This window comes from Perognathus longimembris, chromosome 4 (assembly GCF_023159225.1).
Source record: "Perognathus longimembris pacificus isolate PPM17 chromosome 4, ASM2315922v1, whole genome shotgun sequence".
In the NCBI taxonomy this organism is placed as follows: Eukaryota; Metazoa; Chordata; class Mammalia; order Rodentia; family Heteromyidae; genus Perognathus; species Perognathus longimembris.
Window position 1 is genome coordinate 29,805,849 of NC_063164.1, and position 19,889 is coordinate 29,825,737.

General features: G+C 38.6%; 1 protein-coding gene across 3 annotated transcripts in view; it reads right to left on the minus strand.

The window, feature by feature from the left end:
* The window catches only part of Spats2l (spermatogenesis associated serine rich 2 like), a 160,152-nt gene that overhangs the window by 26,032 nt on the left and 114,231 nt on the right, over nt 1–19,889 (minus strand). For all 3 annotated transcript variants that reach the window (XM_048345014.1, XM_048345013.1, XM_048345015.1), the window contains 2 exons: nt 9,869–10,069; nt 8,428–8,563 (listed from right to left, as the gene is read on the minus strand). In XM_048345014.1, coding sequence (XP_048200971.1) covers nt 8,428–8,563; nt 9,869–10,069 — 337 coding nt within the window. The remainder of the gene's footprint in view (nt 1–8,427; nt 8,564–9,868; nt 10,070–19,889) is intronic.

Below are 19,889 nucleotides of genomic sequence, written 5' to 3' on the forward strand. Positions count from 1 at the left end.
GAACATATATAGTAGGCACGTGGCCACGCCCAAGAAAGTTCGGCTAGGGCTTTAAATGTAATGTCGATATTAGACCATATGTCGACAGTAGTCTTATATGAACGTACATACATAGCTTTTGAGCTATTGTATTCCACTGAGAGGTCAATTTTTGACCTTTATATGTTGAGTAATTGTTTGGTTTTAGTTACATACTGTTGGGTCGCTGCCCCAATCCTGGGGGGTATACTATTTGACAAGCAGTTTTTGGTTTCACAGACTTGGTCTCTACTGTCTCTCCATCTCCCTTTGTTAACAGTCATATATCAGGGAGATCATGCCCCTTTGTTTTCTGTGTTCTAGGTTTGTCTCGCTCAACATTATTTGTTCAAGTTCTGACCATTTCCCTGCGAATAACAGTATTTCACCATTCCTAATCGCTATGTAGTATTCCATTGTGTATAAGTACCATATTTTTTGGATCCATTCGTCTGTGGAGAGGCATCTGGGTGGTTTCCATATTTTGGCTATTGTGAATTGTGCCGCGATAAACATGGAAGTACAAATGTCTTTTTGATATCTTGGGGTTTGCTGTTTAGGATAGATGCCTAGGAGTAGTATGGCTGGGTCATAGGGTAGGTCTATATTGAGCTTTTTGAGAAACCTCCATACTGTTCTCCAAAGTGGTTGTACTAATTTGCACTCCCACCAACAATGGAGAAGGGTTCCTCTTTCCCCGCACCCCCTCCAGCATTTTTTGTTGCCTGAGTTCAGAGTATAGGCCATTCTAACTGGGGTGAGGTGGTATATTATTAAATTTTTTAAGGAAAAATATTAAAAACACAATCCAGACTTTTGATTTAGCCAAAAGCAATAAAAAACCCACAAAACAACTCTCCAAAAACTAAATTCTTCATTATATGTGTAGTAGAAGAGCTGCAAAAACCTAGAAATTTTTTTTAACACATTCCTGATAATTAAATAGCGGACTGAAGGCACTGTGCCATCATCATTGAATGATGGCAAGTGACTGAAAGGCTCCTCACGTCCTCCGGCTAGCAATCCCATTATAACTACACCTGGTCGAATGGCACACACACAAAAAAACTATCATTTATATCTGTACAACTCCACCGCCCATATGTTTTGATTGTACTTTGCACACTAGGAATGTTCACTAGTTTTTGGCCACATTGGCTTTACAATGAGATCTCTATTCTCCGTACTATATCAACATCCTTCATGCAACTGAATTCAAAAGCAACATCCACTTGTTACACAGAGCTACTTCTGGGACATTTTCCATCTAAGATGTGTCTTTCCTAGTAAGTCTATGTATCTCCATAACTCTAATGATGTTCTCAATTAACAGAGGGTAATTGAATGGGAAAGAAGTATTTATTTAAGCACCACTGCATCATCAGCTGGGCAAAAGACCTTCTGCTTCCTTCAGCTTAAACAGCACAAGGCCTGGCACACCTGAATATGTTGTTGGCATTAGAGTGACTGGACATATGCCATGGATGCTCAAGCATACTAAGTAATATTGCTGCCTGGCCGAAGCCAGAAAAGAATTATAACCCCAAACAGATGCTTAATAGAACAGTTCCCCACTGTATTTATCTTTACATGCCTCAGATCTTCCTCCTAATCTTGGTCCCCACTGTGACATCTGGTTTTATTGCAAAATGAGAAAAAGACTCAGGTAGTGACTGCCTGTCATTAGCTACAGCCTTCAGTTCTTAATTTTTCCATTTTCTTCTAAGGACTGAGTTGAATTCTATAATGAAAAACCGACAAATGCAAAGCCCTCAATTTTCTATACTACAGTATAATTGTTTTTTTTTTCTGATCTGAAGGAGGCAAAAATGTAATTTGACCTTTAAATCGTGTAGCTAGAAGGTTTATGTTTCAAGCAATGTGAAAAAAGTATTTTCCTGCTGCACTGATTGAAAAGAGAAGGCATGAAGGTGTGTGTTTTGAGTGTGTAAGCAATTGGTTAGTGGTTAAACAAGAGGGCAGATGCTCAGGGAGAGCATCTGCAAAGAATGTGAAGGGAAAGTACGTCCTTCCCTCAAGGGCTATGGCAGCTACAGCGACCATGCACTCTGCCAGGGGAATTGTGAGCACTGCTGATCTCTTGGGCCAAAGTTTCTTATTATGAGAGCACAGGAAAGAAGAGGTGGTGGGGGAGTGGCTATCCTGTGCATTCTAGTCTAGTTTGCAGTACCCCAGTTTCAACCTACTATAGGCAGTCACACTTCCTCTTTACCATTATACCAACTAAAAATATTGTCAGACTGTCTCTTAGAGGACCAAATCACCCTGTTGAGAAGCACTACTTTAAATTTAGACTTGATTCACTTTTCAGGACTTCAGTGATCTTCATGACTTTTTGTTGGTTTGTTTGAGAGGGAAATTTTACATGTACCTCAGACTGGCCTTGAATTTATGAACCTCTTGCCTTAGCCTCCTGAGTGCTGAGATTTTACATGTGTGTCACCAGGTCTGGTCAACCACTGGGTTTCAACAACAGAGGTACAAGAGTTACTTAGAATTAAAAAAAAAACACATTCCTTTGCTACAGAAATCCATATCTCTGGGGCTAGCACTTTGGCATGGAAGGACTCAGAGCCCTGAGTTTTAAATGACAGCTTACCCACTTACACTTTGGTATGGAAAGAACTAAATATTGATTTACAGGTATCATCATTCAGTCAACGTGAAGTTATTCACAGAGAAAACAAACAAGCAACCCAAAGACGCAGAGCTGCAGCATGGACTGGGAAGGCAAGCTTCACACAAAAGCAACTGAAGGAGTGTGTATTGGGGTAGAGATGTTATCTCTGTCGTCCTCCTAAATCTCCAGTCCCTGCTGGGAAAATGAGAATGTTCTATGATATAGCCATCCCTGTGTAACTGTGTCCCTGTTAAATGCCAACTTGGATTTTATAAATTTTGCTGCTTAATGGTTTTCTTCAATAACTGTATTGAACAAACATTCTCCACCAGACAAGACAAGAATTATGCTGGATGATAAGCCTCCAAAAGTGAAGGAAATGATTTTCTCTGGATTTAAATTGCAGCAACTCCAAGGACATATTTTCAAATCATTTTATACTATTTGGCCATTCAAGGAACAGCAAATTGAGAAATAGCATTGACTGTCACCTAGATAGTTCTGAGACACAACAATCCCATTTTTCTCCTATTTGGGTGGCCTTCTCAAACTTATGTCCCAGAAAAAAACAACCTGTAATATTTAAAATGATACAGAGGTGCTATCTGGTATGTGTGAAGCCATTCTGGCGATGACTCTATTAATGCGTGTATGGATTTGCTATCTAAAAAATAGTTATTCCTTCAGCTAAGAATAACTCCAAGAAGATAATAATCTTATTCTTTTGGCTAGGAGATAGAGTCTCAACAAAGCATTTGCTAGTATGCAAATATGTTACTTCTGGTGAAAGGATACTTCATCTCCATATAATACTAATGAATTTCAATGGTTAAAAAGAAGAAAAAAGGATACAGGGACATCTTATAAATTCCTGTCTCGAATGCAATAGTACCATGACCAGCTCTACCCTGTAAGGGTGGCAGGAGGACCACACACACACACACACACACACACACACACACACACACACACACACGAGGAAGGAAGGATGGAAAGGAGTAAAGATGAAGGGAAAAGTGGCAGAGAAAGAGGAAGAGAGCAAGGGATGGGGATGGAGGGAATGGAAACTCTTGACCTACATCTGAACTCCTCCTAGACTAGACTGGGCACTGCTTCAGGAAAAATAAACACAAAGTATAGGAATGTTTTTTGGCTTCTTTCAGCAAAATTTGTATTTTAACTGATTTCCCTTTCTTATTTGAAAGCAGCTTTAAAAGATTGTCCTTCTATTCCCCATGACCTGCATTACCTCCACCCCACTCCTACCACAGCCTCTACCCTGATGGCTCATGACTGACTTCCATTTTCCTTAAGAGTGCTGTTAGATGGTAAGTTGACAATTGCACCTAACACAATTTTTACAGCTCTGTTTGGGATTATTTTCTATCCTAGCATATGGCAGATATATCAAGTATTATTATCTTTCCTCAGTGTTTTTTTAAATTTAATGTTTTATTGCTCGCATCCAGCCTTCACGATCAACACGGACAGACATACACTGATTTGTGATGAGAAGCTAGACTACTTTGCACAGAAAGCAATTAACTCTGGCAGCTATGATTCCAAAGAATGAATATTTCCCAGTTGTGGTAGGAGGCCAATCACACAGAAAAGAAACCAGCTGTTTCACGTTAGTTTCTAATGTGGCTTTTCATGCTCTTGTTGCCAAAGTTATTTTCCATTCAGACATATTGTGAGAGCATTGTGGCATCTCTGTTAACCTCTTAAATCCCCAGTCCCTTCTGGGGGGAGAAAATGAGAATGCTCTCTGTCATGGTTAGTCAGCCCTATGTAACTATGTCCTGGTTAGATGCCAACGTGGATTTTATATTTTAGCTACTTAATAGCTTACTTCAATAACTACACTGAAGAAGAATCCTTCACAGGGGAAGGATGAATGGTCGGCTTACACTTGTCCTGGCGTGTGCTCAGTTGGTAATGAGAATGTGCCAACAGCTGCTTTTTCCTGGCTTCTTTTTTTTTTTTTGCCAGTCCTGGGCCTTGGACTCAGGGCCTGAGCACTGTCCCTGGCTTCTTCCCGCTCAAGGCTAGCACTCTGCCGCTTGAGCCACAGCACCGCTTCTGGCCGTTTTCTGTATATGTGGTGCTGGGGAATCGAACCTAGGGCCTCGTGTATCCGAGGCAGGCACTCTTGCCACTAGGCCATATCCCCAGCCCCTTTCCTGGCTTCTTGAAGTCACCATTCCTGTGAATACTAGCCGTGTGTGAGTGTGTGTGTGTGTGTGTGTGTGTGTGTGTGTGTGTGTGTGTGTACTTTAGCCCAGCAAGGGCTCATGTCCTCAAGCTGGAACTCTGGTAGCAGAGTGAATATTTCATATTTCTTTCCTGACTGTAAGTTTTTAGCTGTTTTTAAATGACAGACAATGCCTCTTAACTATTTGGGAGGTAGGAGAACTAGGCGGCCCCAAAGCGAAGAGAGGAAGGACACCCATTCCAATGTGGCCACATGAATCAACCTCTGTCTCAGAATCAGCCGTCCTTCTGTGTCTAAACTCCCCCAGTGATATGATCTGAAGCTGTGTATTTAAATGGGAGGTGTTACATGTTCAGTTCTCTCTAAGGCCTACAGTGGAGGGATTTTACTGTCAATGTGAAAGCTTCTTTTCCAAAAACTTCTAAGCTGCCTTCTTCAATTCTGCAACCTGTTATTTTTTAAGTGCTTCCATTCCTAAAATTTCCTCCTTAGGAAACAAGTGGGAGGTTTTGTCCAAGTCCATCACTACGTTGGCTGGACTGTAGGCTTATTTGGAACAGAGGCGAAGTTTTCCATTTGGCAGAAATGCAAAATGGTTGAGGTTAAAAAAAAAGTACTTTGGTTTTATTTTTAAGTTAACACTTACGCAATTATTGTGGAGCATTTTTATCATGGGTTAGCTCAGCAAATGAGTGCTGGTGTTCACTCCTTGCACAGTGACTGCACATAGAGAACTGCTAATCGAGATCTCTTCTCCTTCAGTGTGGAGCAGTGGCCCCTGGTCACACAGGTGGCTGTGGAGAGCGATGCTGATGGGTGGAGCTCCTTCAGAAGTAATCTGCCCCATCCCTGTACACTGGGACACAGCAGAGAAAGCACAGCATCCTCCGGTGTCGACTTTCCTGGCCCCATACTTTTGGCTCTTGCGGAGTAAAACACTCCAAGAATCTGTTGTAAATCTCAAGATGTCTCGTGACCCATGTGCTATTCATTTGACTAAGAAGTAGAGTGAAATAAAATTAAAAGTACTCAGATCAGCTGCACGACAGAGAGGCAATTTGAGGTCAGTGCTATGCCTGGTCAGTAAGGGCATGCGAGTCACTTACAGGAAGGTATCATACAGGAGCTCCAGAGGAAGCCCTCTCTCAAAATGCCATGCAAATGGCTAGGACAGAACATGCCTCTCTCTGTGCCTCTGTCAAATGTCCCCAAATAGGGATTGGCAAAATGCCACCTTCAAGATGTCTAGGTGATATTGCATTTCTTCATTGTTTTTGGCAGCCACAATGGTAGAGCTGAGCAGTTGCATAGAGGCTGTGAGCTTATGATATGTAAAATATTTACCATCTAGTCTTTCTAGATAAACTCCACTGACCCTGGCTTTAGAGAACAGGTGTGGAAGAAAGATATAAGCAAGGGCAACTTACTTTAAGGCTAGATTGGAAAAGCCAAGTAAGTATAAAATGATGATGATGATAATAATAATAGAAGTCTTTATTAGTATAGCATCTTTCCATTCTCTAAGTACTCAAATGTGTTCTTGGAAGGGCTTTGAATGAAGCTATCACTCAATCTTAAGGGAAGAGTTCCGGTGAGATCCTGGTGCCATGGCTGGGTGGAGGAAAAGGATCCTTCACCTCTGAGGTCATGTGACCGAAAGAGATGTTTCATGGTATTTCCAAGACCTATCCACAACCTTAGGATCTTATATGGAGCAGATGGTTTAAAATTAAAGAATTTTAGATGCATTTAGTGTGAAGCTTAATCCTTAGTTTTACACAGCTCCATAGTTTCTGAAAAAAGGCACATCAGTTTTAAAGTGAGGACTTGGAAATCAGGAAAAAAATGAAGAAGATGAGATAAAATTCTAATATAGAGGGCAAAGGGATATGGGGAACAGGTCACATGAGCATGGGAATTGTAGATATGCACTTTTTTCCTATATTTTCTTCTTTGTTTTGATGTGAATTCCTTGATTTTCCTCTGGAGACCTGTGGCTCTCCAACTGTTGGTCCATGAGGTCCAAGTAGGAGGCCCACTCCCTGCCAATACCGTGAAAAGCACATGACTCTGGCCTGTCTAATGGGAAGACTGTCCTTAGTGATTAATGGCTAAAGGACAGATATGTGACCCAAACCAGCTAATAAGATTTTTTTGCTTGAACTAGCAGAAATGAATTCTTTCAGATCTCAGAGGCTAGGGGTTTTGTCAGTCTGGAGCAGGCAATGACATTATCTTTGCTGTCACATGCTGTAATTCTAGTTACTCAGGAGGTTGAGATCTGAAAGTCAAGGTTTGAAGCCAAACAAGGCAGAACAGTATGAGAAAAGTCTATTTCCAATTACCCAGACAAGACACTGGAATTGGAAAGGTGGTAGAGCATGAGCTATGAGGGAAAAAAAAAGCCCAACAAGTGCCAGCATACATACATGCACACACACACACACACACACACACACACATACACACACACACACACACACACACACACACACACACACACACACACACACACAAGCTCCATACAAAAACAACAAACAACAAAAACCAGAACTGGAAAATTAAAGGAGATAATTTAAGTGGTGGAGGAAGAAGAGACTGAGTAATATAATTTAGGTTTAAAACGAAATTTGTGTGAAGAAATCTAGAATTTTCATGTATACTACCCAGTTGATTCTCTTATGTCTTTAGTGTAACTTCAGTTTCTGTCACTTAAAATACAAAGAGTCCTACCAGTACATGGAGAATATTCTTGTACTGATAATAACAACCTATACTAGTATTTCATTTCAACTGTGGACTTAAGCAGATGTTTAGGGCTCAAAGAAATGTCTTCCATCAAGGTTGTAGGGAAGGGCAGAGTCAAACCACAGCATACACTATTTCTTAATTTTCATCCTAAAGATAAACAACAGTACGATTCTACCACTAAGCTTACATAAGATGCTACTTTTGGCTAAGGAGTTTTTCTTATGTTATAATAGTAATGTTGAAAAAATTTTGCTTTTTTAGAAGCCTTCCTGTTATTTACCTTCCAGGGATTTGTCAAAAATATTTATTGAGGGCTGGGGATATAGCCTAGTGGCAAGAGTGCCTGCCTTGGATACACGAGGCCCTAGGTTCGATTCCCCAGCACCACATATACAGAAAACGGCCAGAAGCGGCGCTGTGGCTCAAGTGGCAGAGTGCTAGCCTTGAGCCAAAAGAAGCCAGGGACAGTGCTCAGGCCCTGAGTCCAAGGCCCAGGACTGGCCAAAAAAAAAAAAAAAAAATTATTGAAGTCTTGTTCTTTATTTATTCTATATTCTCCTCATGCTTTGGGGTCAACTTTAACCCCCAATGAATTATGTCTATCAGATTTCTTATTCAAATATTTTCTCTTCTTTTTTATTCCCAAGATATATGCTTTTGCCTGCAAAGCTTAAAAAATAAAACTGCTAGAGTTGTTGTGTGATGTTCACGTATTAAACAACGTTTTCCATCTGATGCTTTTACATACTATAGGAACAGCTCAAGCACTGTGAATTTATAGTTCCTTGGGTGAATTACTCACCAGTTGTGTAATTCAGCAAAGGCGGCTTTAATCTTCTTCACAGAGCTGTCCACCTCTTCCTTGATCATGACGCGATATCTAGTCAGAGAAACGGTGCAGCGTTGCAGATCCTTCACCGATTTCTCAATATTTGGGCCTAAAATTGAGTAAAAAAAGATTAACTTTAGCTTATGAGCTAAACAGCAAAACAACCAAAATAAAATAGATTTCTTTTTGGGTTTTAAAGGAAAAGGAAAAGTTCTGTAAAGTGGGAGGTTCACTCTGCTTTTCAGACTGCCATGACTTCTCCAATAAGTTTTTCGGCTAGGCTATCTGGGGTACACTTGTCTCCTCTGCTCTTCAGAAAGAGGCCCTGATCATTCTGTTCTATCATAAACTGTGGTGTCTTAGAATCTAAAGACCATGTGGGCTGTTGGCAATCTCTGTAAACACTGCTGTGTGGAGCTAAAAGCCAGCAGGGCTTTTGGAAGAGGAAAATGACACTGTGATTGAGAGAGGTGCAAATGAGCCAGAGAGAAGACAGAGTATGGGTGCCAGGTATACTGGCTTTCATCTGCCAGGCCTGAGCCAGGCCTGTAATTAAAGCAGCAGCATTTAAAGTGGCTCTCTGAGTGCCCATCTCTTCTGACTTCCTGAAATTGTTACCCGGGTCTACCGGGTGCATGGAAAATAGGCAGACTGTACTTAACCCAACAGGAGTAGGGTTCTTAGAAGAAATGCCACTCATGAAAATGGAGTTAATAGATCAAACCATACCAAGGAAATCTTGGCTTTGCCTGGGCTTGCCTGGCACTGCTGCTGTCCTGACCACAACCTCAAAAGTGGCGGAGTTATAGAAGTGCACCTCCACACCCAGCTAGTGGTTGGGAAGGAGTCTTGAGTGTATGCCTGGATTGGCCTTGAACCATGATTTTCTCCACCTCAGCTTCCCAAGTAGCTAAGATCACAAGTATGATCCACTGATGCCTGGTCTAGTTCTTTTATTTTCTAAGGCTAGTTATCAATGTCAAAGCTAACACAATTAAAATCCAGTGTATCAAATATAATACCTTCTTTTAGAGTGAGAGTATCTGAAATTTCTGATGTAAGAGTGAATTGACATGGGAAAGACCATTTCTGAAGAAGTCATATCATGCATGTGAGCTGCATTAACACTTGCTTTATATGCAATTAAGGGTGGTGCATTTTTATCCCTGTTTAAAAAGACAACAGCCACAAAGGGCACAGGAGGGGATGCAATTCCATCTGCATACTCAAGACTCTTCATTAACATGGGAGAAATCACATCTGCCTTTTAATCAATCTGGGTCACAGAAAGAAATACAATTTCCTGTGAAACTCTCCTCAAATTACACATCATCTTTGGGAAAGTTCTTACACTCTGGCATTCTCCTGCATGTGTAAAATGTGTTGGAACATTTGTGTAAAAGAAACACTTTACCTCTTTTTTTTGCCAACTCATCTGGCTTTATTTCAAGGTGAGCCGCACTGGACTTCACAGGAGATGTTTTTGCTTTAGGCTTGCTTGCGTTGCAAAGCTGCTCAGCTGACCACTGCAGGCCATCTGACCTCTCTGATGTTCCATGAATGGGCTTGGGGTTCCCATCTAATGAGATTTTCTGTTGCAGTAGTCTGTTGCCTTCTGTAAGAGAAGGCCAAACAACCACTGTGAAGGGATAAACTAAAAACACTGAGAATAAAAGTGTTGGAAGAAGCCAAGATTGCTGGCTTTGTTTACATATAGAAGAATGCCTTTCATTGCACAACAATCAGGAATCCCCAGAAGATCACAGGTTGTGCTAGAAAGAATCTTGTGTTTTGAGTAAGAAGCCCTGGCTGTGTAATTGCCTGCAGAGTTAGCCAAGGAAATTCACTTAATAGCTCTGAGCCTTGGTTTCCTTGCTTATAACAATCCAGCAAGGTTACTGAGATGCTCACAGGAGATGGGCATGAGTTTTCTTCACCACCCCCACACCATTCCAGTAAAGACTTAGGCATCTTTAAGTATGATTTCATATTGAAGCCATAAAAATGTAGCTCTTCTATCTCCAAGTGCTACATTAATGTCATGTGGTATTTTATTCTGAATTAATGAAGGTAGAAGAGTGATTGGAGATAGGGCAAGAATGAAGTGACAACAGGTACTATAACAGTTTCATCTAATTTATGGAGGAATTAAATCAGGAAACACCATCATAATATCTCAACTATATTTAAAATCCAGGGAGTTAGATCCTCTCTAGAGCTTTAATAGATGTGGCCATAAATTAGTAGCACATTGCTTTTGGCATCTTTTAAAGGTAGGTTCCTATGTAGTTATTGCTGGAGTGAATTAAACAGCAGAGAAAGGCTTGAAAAGGAAATGTATCACCCTTAAGATCTTACTAATGGAGAGCTTTGGGTATAAAAAAAGGGAAGCTAGTTTTGAAGGCTAGGTTCTTGGAGAAATCCGGCTCTAGTGGAAAAAAAAACACACAGTTTGGGTCTGGAAGTCCCAAGTTCGGAGCTTCCAAATGTCCTTGGAGGCATGTCTTCAGTTCTCTGGCAGACTCTGGCTCACATTTACAGAGCACAGGCATCTCCTTGAAGCCCAGTGCCGTTTCATACAGTCATCCTACTCTGCCTCTTTCTGCTCCCATGGTGCCTCTGAAAAACCCCATGCATTCTGTGTTAACACAAGGCTTCTGTTTGCAGGAGGCCTCTGCCTTGCAGAGGCCTGTGACCTCCTAGAGGCAGACACTGATCAGATTCATTTTTGGAAGCCCTATACTTCTATTTGGCTCAATAGCTTTCTGTAGAATTGTGATGGACCTAAAGTACACTTAAAATAATTTCATAGAAATATTTTTTTAAAAGGAACAAAGAACACCTTTTCTGACATTGTCACAAACATGACAGTGCCAAAGAATATGATCTGGGTTTTCAGACATTATCTCACTTATGATAAATATAATTTGACTCTAGTCAAATCTGTCATTCATAACCAAAAAGCCTCAACACAGTTTTCATGGGCTGGATGATGAAAATTTACTTAAAGGGCTATTACAATACAGAATCCAACAAAGGAACTGAAGAGGAAATACTGGAAACAGCATCTTATCCAATAAATGGTAGTATGCAATTTTCTCTGTAGCTGTATCATGCAGAACCCCACTGTAGGCCAGTGGCTGTTGAACTGCGCGGTGTGAACTGACTCTCCTTTGGTGTTTTTCCATGTGCAAATTCCAAAAGACCACCTCCAGAGATTCCCACTTAGCAGTAGGCCAGCATCCTGCCTCCCAGGAGACTGTGCGGTAGTGGTGGGCAGCACCCACCTGATGATGCACCTGTCAGTGTCTGACAAAGCCCAAGTTGGTTCCAGCACATCCCCCTTCTATGTCACAGTTGAGATCCAGTCTCAATGAGATATTATAAACTGAGAATCTGAAACTGCTCTTTGTTCACTGTGTAATAATCATATTCTTGAAAAAACAAGGAGTGTTATAGCCTAATGGAAGTAATGACCTTAGATAGAGGAACAAAAATTATTCTGTGAGGAGGCATATGAATTTTAAACAGAAGACAAGCATGCTAATGAGCACAGGCTCATTAACCTAGAGCTAAGGATATTTTGTTTGTGTATCAGAGAACTGGTAGGAGTGCTCTTGGTTCATTCCATCATTCATAAAACATACATTTACTGAGAAATTTGAGCAGCAGTGTTTTTGTAGGGTTCTGAAAAACATTGGTGGGGTCATGGAACACTGGGAAGATTTAAAATTCTCCAAGACTGCTTTGATACATTTGTACATTGGCTGTACGGGGCTGCCTTTAAATATAGTAAAGCTCTGGGATACTTTCAGATGAAAACTGGTGGAGAGTTATACAGCTATAACAGAATCATGATCACCTTGACCACAAATCCTGAACTTCAGCAGTGGAATAAAGGGAGTTTTCCCCTAGAAGCAGTAAATTGGACTGGTGAGTCCTTTATCTAGCTAGAGTAGGCTTGTGAAGGTCTACAGCCTGCAGATGAGGGGCAGTTGATTCACACAAGACTGCACTGACTAATAAGGTAGTATCTGCATGTGGTATTGAATATCTGAAATGTGGCTTGTCTAGATTGAGATGTTTTGTAAGTTGGAAAAAATATGCTGAAATTTGAAGGCTTAGTGCAAGAGAAAAAATTTATAGTTTCTTTAATAATTTTGAAAACACTGGAACTAGGGGTATAGCTCAGTAGCAGAGGGCTTGCTAGCATGTGCAAGGACTGGGTTCAATCCCCAGTCCTATAAAAACAAATAAAAATATCAGTTATATGTTGAAATGATAATATTATAGGTATGCTAAATAAAATATATTAGCCAACTTATCTTCACTACTTTTTCTAAATACAAAATTTCATTTATTAAAACAAAATCCTTTATGGAAGTAACCATAAGTACATCAAATATTAAAATATGTGGAAGAGAATAGGTAGCAGCCTAAAATTTCTCAATATTTAAATGACTATAATTTACCTTTTCAGTAATTTTTATTTTTTGTCAAAAAGTAAATTTACTTAATTTTAAACTTTGGTCAGTGTGCTTTTGTGTTTTATAAAAGGACAAAATAGGGGGAGGGAGGGGGCATGAGGGACAAGGAAACAAACAGTACAAGAAATGTATCCAATGCCCAACGTATGAAACTGTAACCTCTCTGTATATCAGTTTGATAATAAAAATTTGAAAAAAAAAGGACAAAATACCTAGTAAAAATGGCAAGTTTGCACCAACTGTAAGAAATGTAAGAAATAACGATTACAGTTGTCTAGGTATAATCATGTTAAAAATGTAAATTCAACTGATAGCAGGAAAATGTGAAAAATACATAAAGAATTATAGCCTATGTGAAACCTAAATGCACTTCTACTGATTATATGAGCATCCAAAGCCATCCTGATTTGCAAAAGTAGCTTCTATAAAATGTTACAGTAGGCATTATTTGTTTTCAAAATGTTATTATAACTAAGAAATATCATTATCTTGATTAAATGGCAACATCAGAATTTCTTAGCAAAAAAGGTAGTATGTATATGGTATACATCTTGTATTTAAGTTTCCAAGTTCGATTATCATTAAAATGTTCTCTATAACTGATAGTAACTACACACACCAAAGTAAAATGACAGGGTAAAAATATCTTCTACTTTAAACAAAGTACATGAAACAACCCTCCAATATCCTCAATGCCTAGACTCTAGAATAATGCTTTTAAAGGTTCTCCATTATGAGGATGATGACATGTATCTGAACACTTAATGGTTTCTTAGTCTTCTCAATGCCCAGTGATCATATTTTTTGTTATTACTGAACAGTCACGACTTCTGCTCACAACAGTGTGGGTTTATGGGAGATACCAAGCCTCAATAAGAGCGGCTGCAATGACATTCAAAATGGCCACCCTATAGGCCATGTGGAAAGAATGTCCAGTCAATTTCTTGAACTTGGCAGGTGAAAGAGGAGTAGGAGGAAACATCTCTGGTTGAAAACAATCAAAAGGAGTCACTGTCCAAGAAAAGTTGCAACAGGAGAATCTGGCAGTTACAGATATTTTAAGTGGAGTCTAGAACCCTAGTAGTTCAGGATTTCCACCATGTTCATTTTTTCAAATTTTTATCATGCAACTCTTGAGCAGGAGTGCTGGTGAAGGTGACAGACTGCCACTGACCCGCTCCATACAGGGTTAAGTGGACTAAGCTTGGGAAACTGGAACACACTTTTCTTTCTTTTCCTGGGTAAGTTGGTATAGTTTTCCTACCCTATATGTATATGTTTCTAATAAGGTTACTAGAAAATATAAACTATATGTGTAGCTTGGGCTGAATTTCTATTGTCAACCATGAATATAAGTCATTAAGAGATATGAGATGGGTGGTACAATTTATAATTACTACTAACTTAGATTTTAAGATGTGAAAATACTTAATTGAGCCTTAAATACCCTCTGCATACCCACCTTTGAAAATAGAAACAATAATGTATAACTTGTTTATCATGTGCTAGAACCTAGTGGATACAAGATATATATTCAATGAGTGAATGCATGCATAAAGGAATCAGTATTATTTTAGTACTTTGTATTTCTAGGGCACTTCCAGTTGAAAAGGGTCCAGTTTGAAAATAATTTCTAACTGTGAGATTCCATCTCACACCAGTTAGATTGGTTAACATCAACAATTCCAACAACAACAAATGCTATTTTGGTGGGAATGTAAACTAGTACAACCACTTTGAAAGGAGGTTTGGAAGTTATTAAAAAAACTAAACACAGAACTTCCCTATGTTACAGCTCTATCACTCTTGGGCATCTACCCAGAATGTCACAAATCAGGATACGGTAAAGATACTTGCATATCCATCACTGCTACACTATTCACAAAAGCCAAGTTGCTGAAAGAGCCTAGATACTCTACAATAGATGAGTGGGTCAATAAAATGTGGTACATGTACAAAATGGAATTTTATGAATCCATTAGAAAGAATAAAAGTATATCATTTGCAGGGAAATGGATAAGACCTAAAACAAATCATGCTAAGTGAGGTAAGCCAAGCTCAGAGACACAAATGGCACATATTTTCTCTCATATGTGGAAGCTAGATCTAAAATATAACTGGACACGATAACTTACACTGGACTCTAGGCATTCACACATAGACTAAAGGAGGAAAATACTCTTAGGGGAGGAACCCAAAGGCATAATTCATCTGAGCATTTTAAATACTATTTATTGGAACAAATTCCAGGAAATGAAAATGGGTTTTTTTGTTTTTGTTTTTGCTTTTAGTTTTTTGTCTTTTTCTGGAAGGCAAAAAGGGGCTCTTGAAAGAGAGAGGAAGGGTAAACAAATACAGTCTTGGTATGCAGTATACAGTATGTGGAAAATGAACTATGCAACGTGTAGGCAAGGATAGGAAGGGGAAACTGGGGGAAGTGAAGGAAGGCATGACATTGTCAAAAAAAATGTACTCATGACCTGACTTATGAAATGGTAACCTCTCTATACACTTTAATAATAACAATGAAATTATATTAAAAAAGGAGACAAAAGTCTCCAACTGTCTTTAATATTCATAAAATATTTGAACCAAATTAGCCATATCTTGGAAAGAAGAATTACCTCTAGAAAGATCCAATCTGCTCACAATGAATAAAAATTTTATATTATCTATCTATCTATATCTATGTAATACTTGTCAATGTATCTGACAATTACTCCTAGAAGTTCATGTGACTTTTGAATTTAAATATTACCTGAGCCTTCTTTTCGCTAAAACTACTCTTTAGATCCTGCTATAGGTAGTATATAAATTATTGGGAATAATTTTATTTCTGAATCAAGTAGACTCAATATACACATTATATGAAATGCTCATCTTGTGCTAGCTTTGGCTTATATATAGGACAAGTGATTCCTCTCTCTCTGCTCTTACAATTAGTATGTAAAATGTGAAAAATGAATATAAACTAATTAGTGTTAAAAATCCAAGGTGACCTTTCCCAACTAAATTGTCTTGACACCTTTGTTGAAAATTAATTGATTATATGTATGTATCAATTTTGGGACTTTATTCTATTACAATAATCTAGTTATTCATCCCACATCCCACTGCCATACCAGCTTGCTCACTAAGCAGAAAGTCTTTAAACATTTTTCTAATTATCTTTAAGTAGTTGTACAAAAGTGTTTCAACTCAACATATCTATTTATGTTATTCAGGAGTCATAATAGGAGCAACACATGTCTTTGAGTACTATACTGCTTTTTTCAAGACTGTTTAGTTATCTTAGGTCCTTTTTGCATTTCAATAGAAATTTAAAAATTGGTTTGTCTATTTCAGTCAAGATTCTGACCTGATTTTGGTTGGATTTATGTTGAAAAAATAAACTAATTTGAAAAAACTAGTATATTATTAACACTGAATCCTTTGATCCTTGATCATGATATACTGCACAATTTTAAGTTTTTAACAATTTCTCTTAGCATTGTTTTACAGTTTTAAGTCTTATGCATCTCTGTCAAATTTATTTCTGGACATTTTAGACTTATTCTGATTATAAAATTTAAAATTTTCAATGTGCAAATTCAGAGTACAGAATTTAATAGATACTTTATACACTGATCTTGTATCCAGAGATATAGTTCATTTCCTTATTAGATCTGATAGTTTTATTTTTAATTTTGTTGGTAAAGTTCTAAAGATTTTTCTTTTTTTGGACAGGATCTCTTTGTTGCTCAGGCTAGTCTCAAACTCACAACTGTTAGTTAAGTCAGTTTGGCTGGTGTAGGATCCCATAAATATAAATTAAGTCAAGCTAGCTGGTAGTAGTAGTGAACAAATCTATATTGTTAGTTGATGTTGAATCTATTCATTTTATCAAGTACTAAAAAAAACTAGTATTAAAATCTACATCTAGCTTCCATATGTCTTTTTCTACCAGCTGCTATTTCACGTATTTTTGAAGCTATTTTACTGAGTGCATATAAATGGACAATGATCACTTCTCTTGATAAATTGACTTATTTGTTGTTATAAAGTGACGCTTCAGTGTTTCTGGTACTGAACTTTTTCTTGTTAATATAACTATATTGAATTTTTATGCTTAACTCTCTGGAAAGTACCAACTTTTATGCTTTAAATTTGATTGGTTTCTATCTTTATGTTTCAGAATATCTCTCAGAATAATCACAATAATTACATTGAGTTGCTTTTTCTTTAAGTTCAATCTGTCAATCTCTGCTTTTTAAATAGATGATTTCATGGTCTCCTGCACACATGTGATTTCAAATGCATATCATCTTATGATGGCTAAGTGTCATCAAATAGTTCTAGCTGTAACAACTGATAAACAAAGCAAAATGGGGGGTGGGGAATGATGAAAGGGGTGACACTGATCTAGATGTACTGTATTCATAAAGTCCTTTCCTGAATGGCAACTCCTTTGTACAACTACTTAGGGGTAATAAAAAAAGAAACAAAACATAGATTTGATACAATTTCTAATGTCTGTTATTTACAAATATGTTATCGTTGTCTAAAAAGTACCTACATGACGGGCTGGGGATATAGCCTAGCGGCAAGAGTGCCTGCCTCGGATACACAAGGCCCTAGGTTCGATTCCCCAGCACCACATATACAGAAAACGGCCAGAAGCGGCGCTGTGGCTCAAGTGGCAGAGTGCTAGCCTTGAGTGGGAAGAAGCCAGGGACAGTGCTCAGGCCCTGAGTCCAAGGCCCAGGACTGGCAAAAAAAAAAAAAATAAAAAGTACCTACATGAACACACTAATATGGTAGTGGCTATAATAACTGATAATAATTTAATTGATAGTTATTAAGTAATCAGTCTTACTGTTCCTAAATACTTAGAAGAAATGTAAAATGATCCATCTCCTTATTAATCATTTTTACAATTAAAACAATCAGATTAATTTTTCTGGAAAGCAGTATTTTATGAACTTAAAAAAGTGTTCAGGGGGCTGGGGATATGGCCTAGTGGCAAGAGTGCCTGCCTCATATACATGAGGCCCTGGGTTCGATTTCCCCAGCACCACATATACAGAAAATGGCCAGAAGTGGCGCTGTGGCTCAAGTGGCAGAGTGCTAGCCTTGAGCAAAAAGAAGCCAGGGACAGTGCTCAGGCCCTGAGTCCAAGCCCCAGGACTGGCCAAAAAAAAAAAAAAAAAAAAAAAAAAAAGTGTTCAGGGCTGAGGGTATGGCCTGTGGTGGAGCACTTGCTTTAGTGTATACTAGGGCCTAAGTTTGGTCCCCACACTACAAAAAAACATTTCTACTCTTTAAACCAATAATTCTACTTCTAAGAATATGAGACAAGGGGCTGGGGATATAGCCTAGTGGCAAGAGTGCCTGCCTTGGATACACGAGGCCCTAGGTTCGATTCCCCAGCACCACATATACAGAAAACGGCCAGAAGCGGCGCTGTGGCTCAAGTGGCAGAGTGCTAGCCTTGAGTGGGAAGAAGCCAGGGACAGTGCTCAGGCCCTGAGTCCAAGGCCCAGGACTGGCCAAAAAAAAAAAAAGAATATGAGACAAGATAAAAATTATAGTTGTTTATAAATAATCATAGTTGTTCATAGACATTTATATATGGAAGATGTCTATTACAGTATTGTTTATAAAGTAAACAAATCAATCTACACAGACAATAGTTTGAAAATAATTAAAAGAAACAAAGGAAATAGGTGATGAATATCTATCACCAATAAACTCATGTTCTTCAAAAACATTTAATTATATGAGGTAATATACATACTGTAAAAAACTCAGGGACAGCACTCAAGCCTGAGTTCAAACTCCAGAAACACACACACACACACACACACACACACACACACACACACACACACACACACACAGAGTTTACATGCTATTTAATAATGATTCTTATAAAAAGTTGATTTATTTGTATGTTGAAATAATTCTGAACTAGAATTTAATAGTGAAAGGAAGATTTTTTTCTTAAACTTTTTTCTGGAAAGAAAGATTTTTTTTTTCTTAAACCACTGAATATTCCAAATTTCCTTAATTAGGACAAAAGTAACTTTAAAGTCCAGTAATACAAAGTCCATACTTACACTCTAGAAAGCAACAATAGCAGCTTAAAGTGAGGGCAGAGCTGGATATAGGGACAGACTATGCTGGATCTACAGGATAGGGGTCTTTGCCTTTTATTTTAGGAGCTCATATTTGTGTTTTGAATCAATGATAGGAGTCAGAAGGAGCTATAGGGGAAAAGATGAATGTGGACTACTTTGCAGGATAGGAAAGAGGAGGTGGTAGCTTTTGACAGGAAGGTAGAAGTAAGATAGATGCTAGGAATACATGGAAATGAAACTCAGCAGACTTTGTGGTGGTGGAGTGGAAATGGGGGGTGAGAGTGATGCCTTGATTGATGCCTGGATTTCTGGCTGGTACAACTGGATTTTAAAAAATTCAGAATGAGAACCAAGACTGGATGGGGGATCATGAGTTAGTTTTAAACATGCTGCTGAAGTACTTTGAAATGTTAAAGTAAAAATGTCACACAAGAATCTGAAGTTTGGAGAGTATCCTGAGCTGGGAAGATGAGTTTGTGAGCCATGTAATATAAAGCTAGGGTAGGGTTCAAATGATCTAAGGGGCTTTGGATCAACCAAACCTTGATGAAGAGAAGAAAAATGATCCTTAAAGGAAACACAGAAAAAGCAGTGAAGGTGGAAGAAAATTAGAAGGGTGTCACATCACAGAAAATCAAAGAGAAAGACAGTGTGGTTAATGACAGAGAGGTCAACAATGTTGCATAGCGCTGAAGGGAAAAATCAGCTAGATTCAATCACACAGAGGCTTAGGTAAACCTGACTTAGTGGGAGTACTTTCTTTGGAGAGAGTCTATAAGACAAGACAAACAAGGTTGCTGAGTGAGAGGAAAGTGAATATATAGTGACA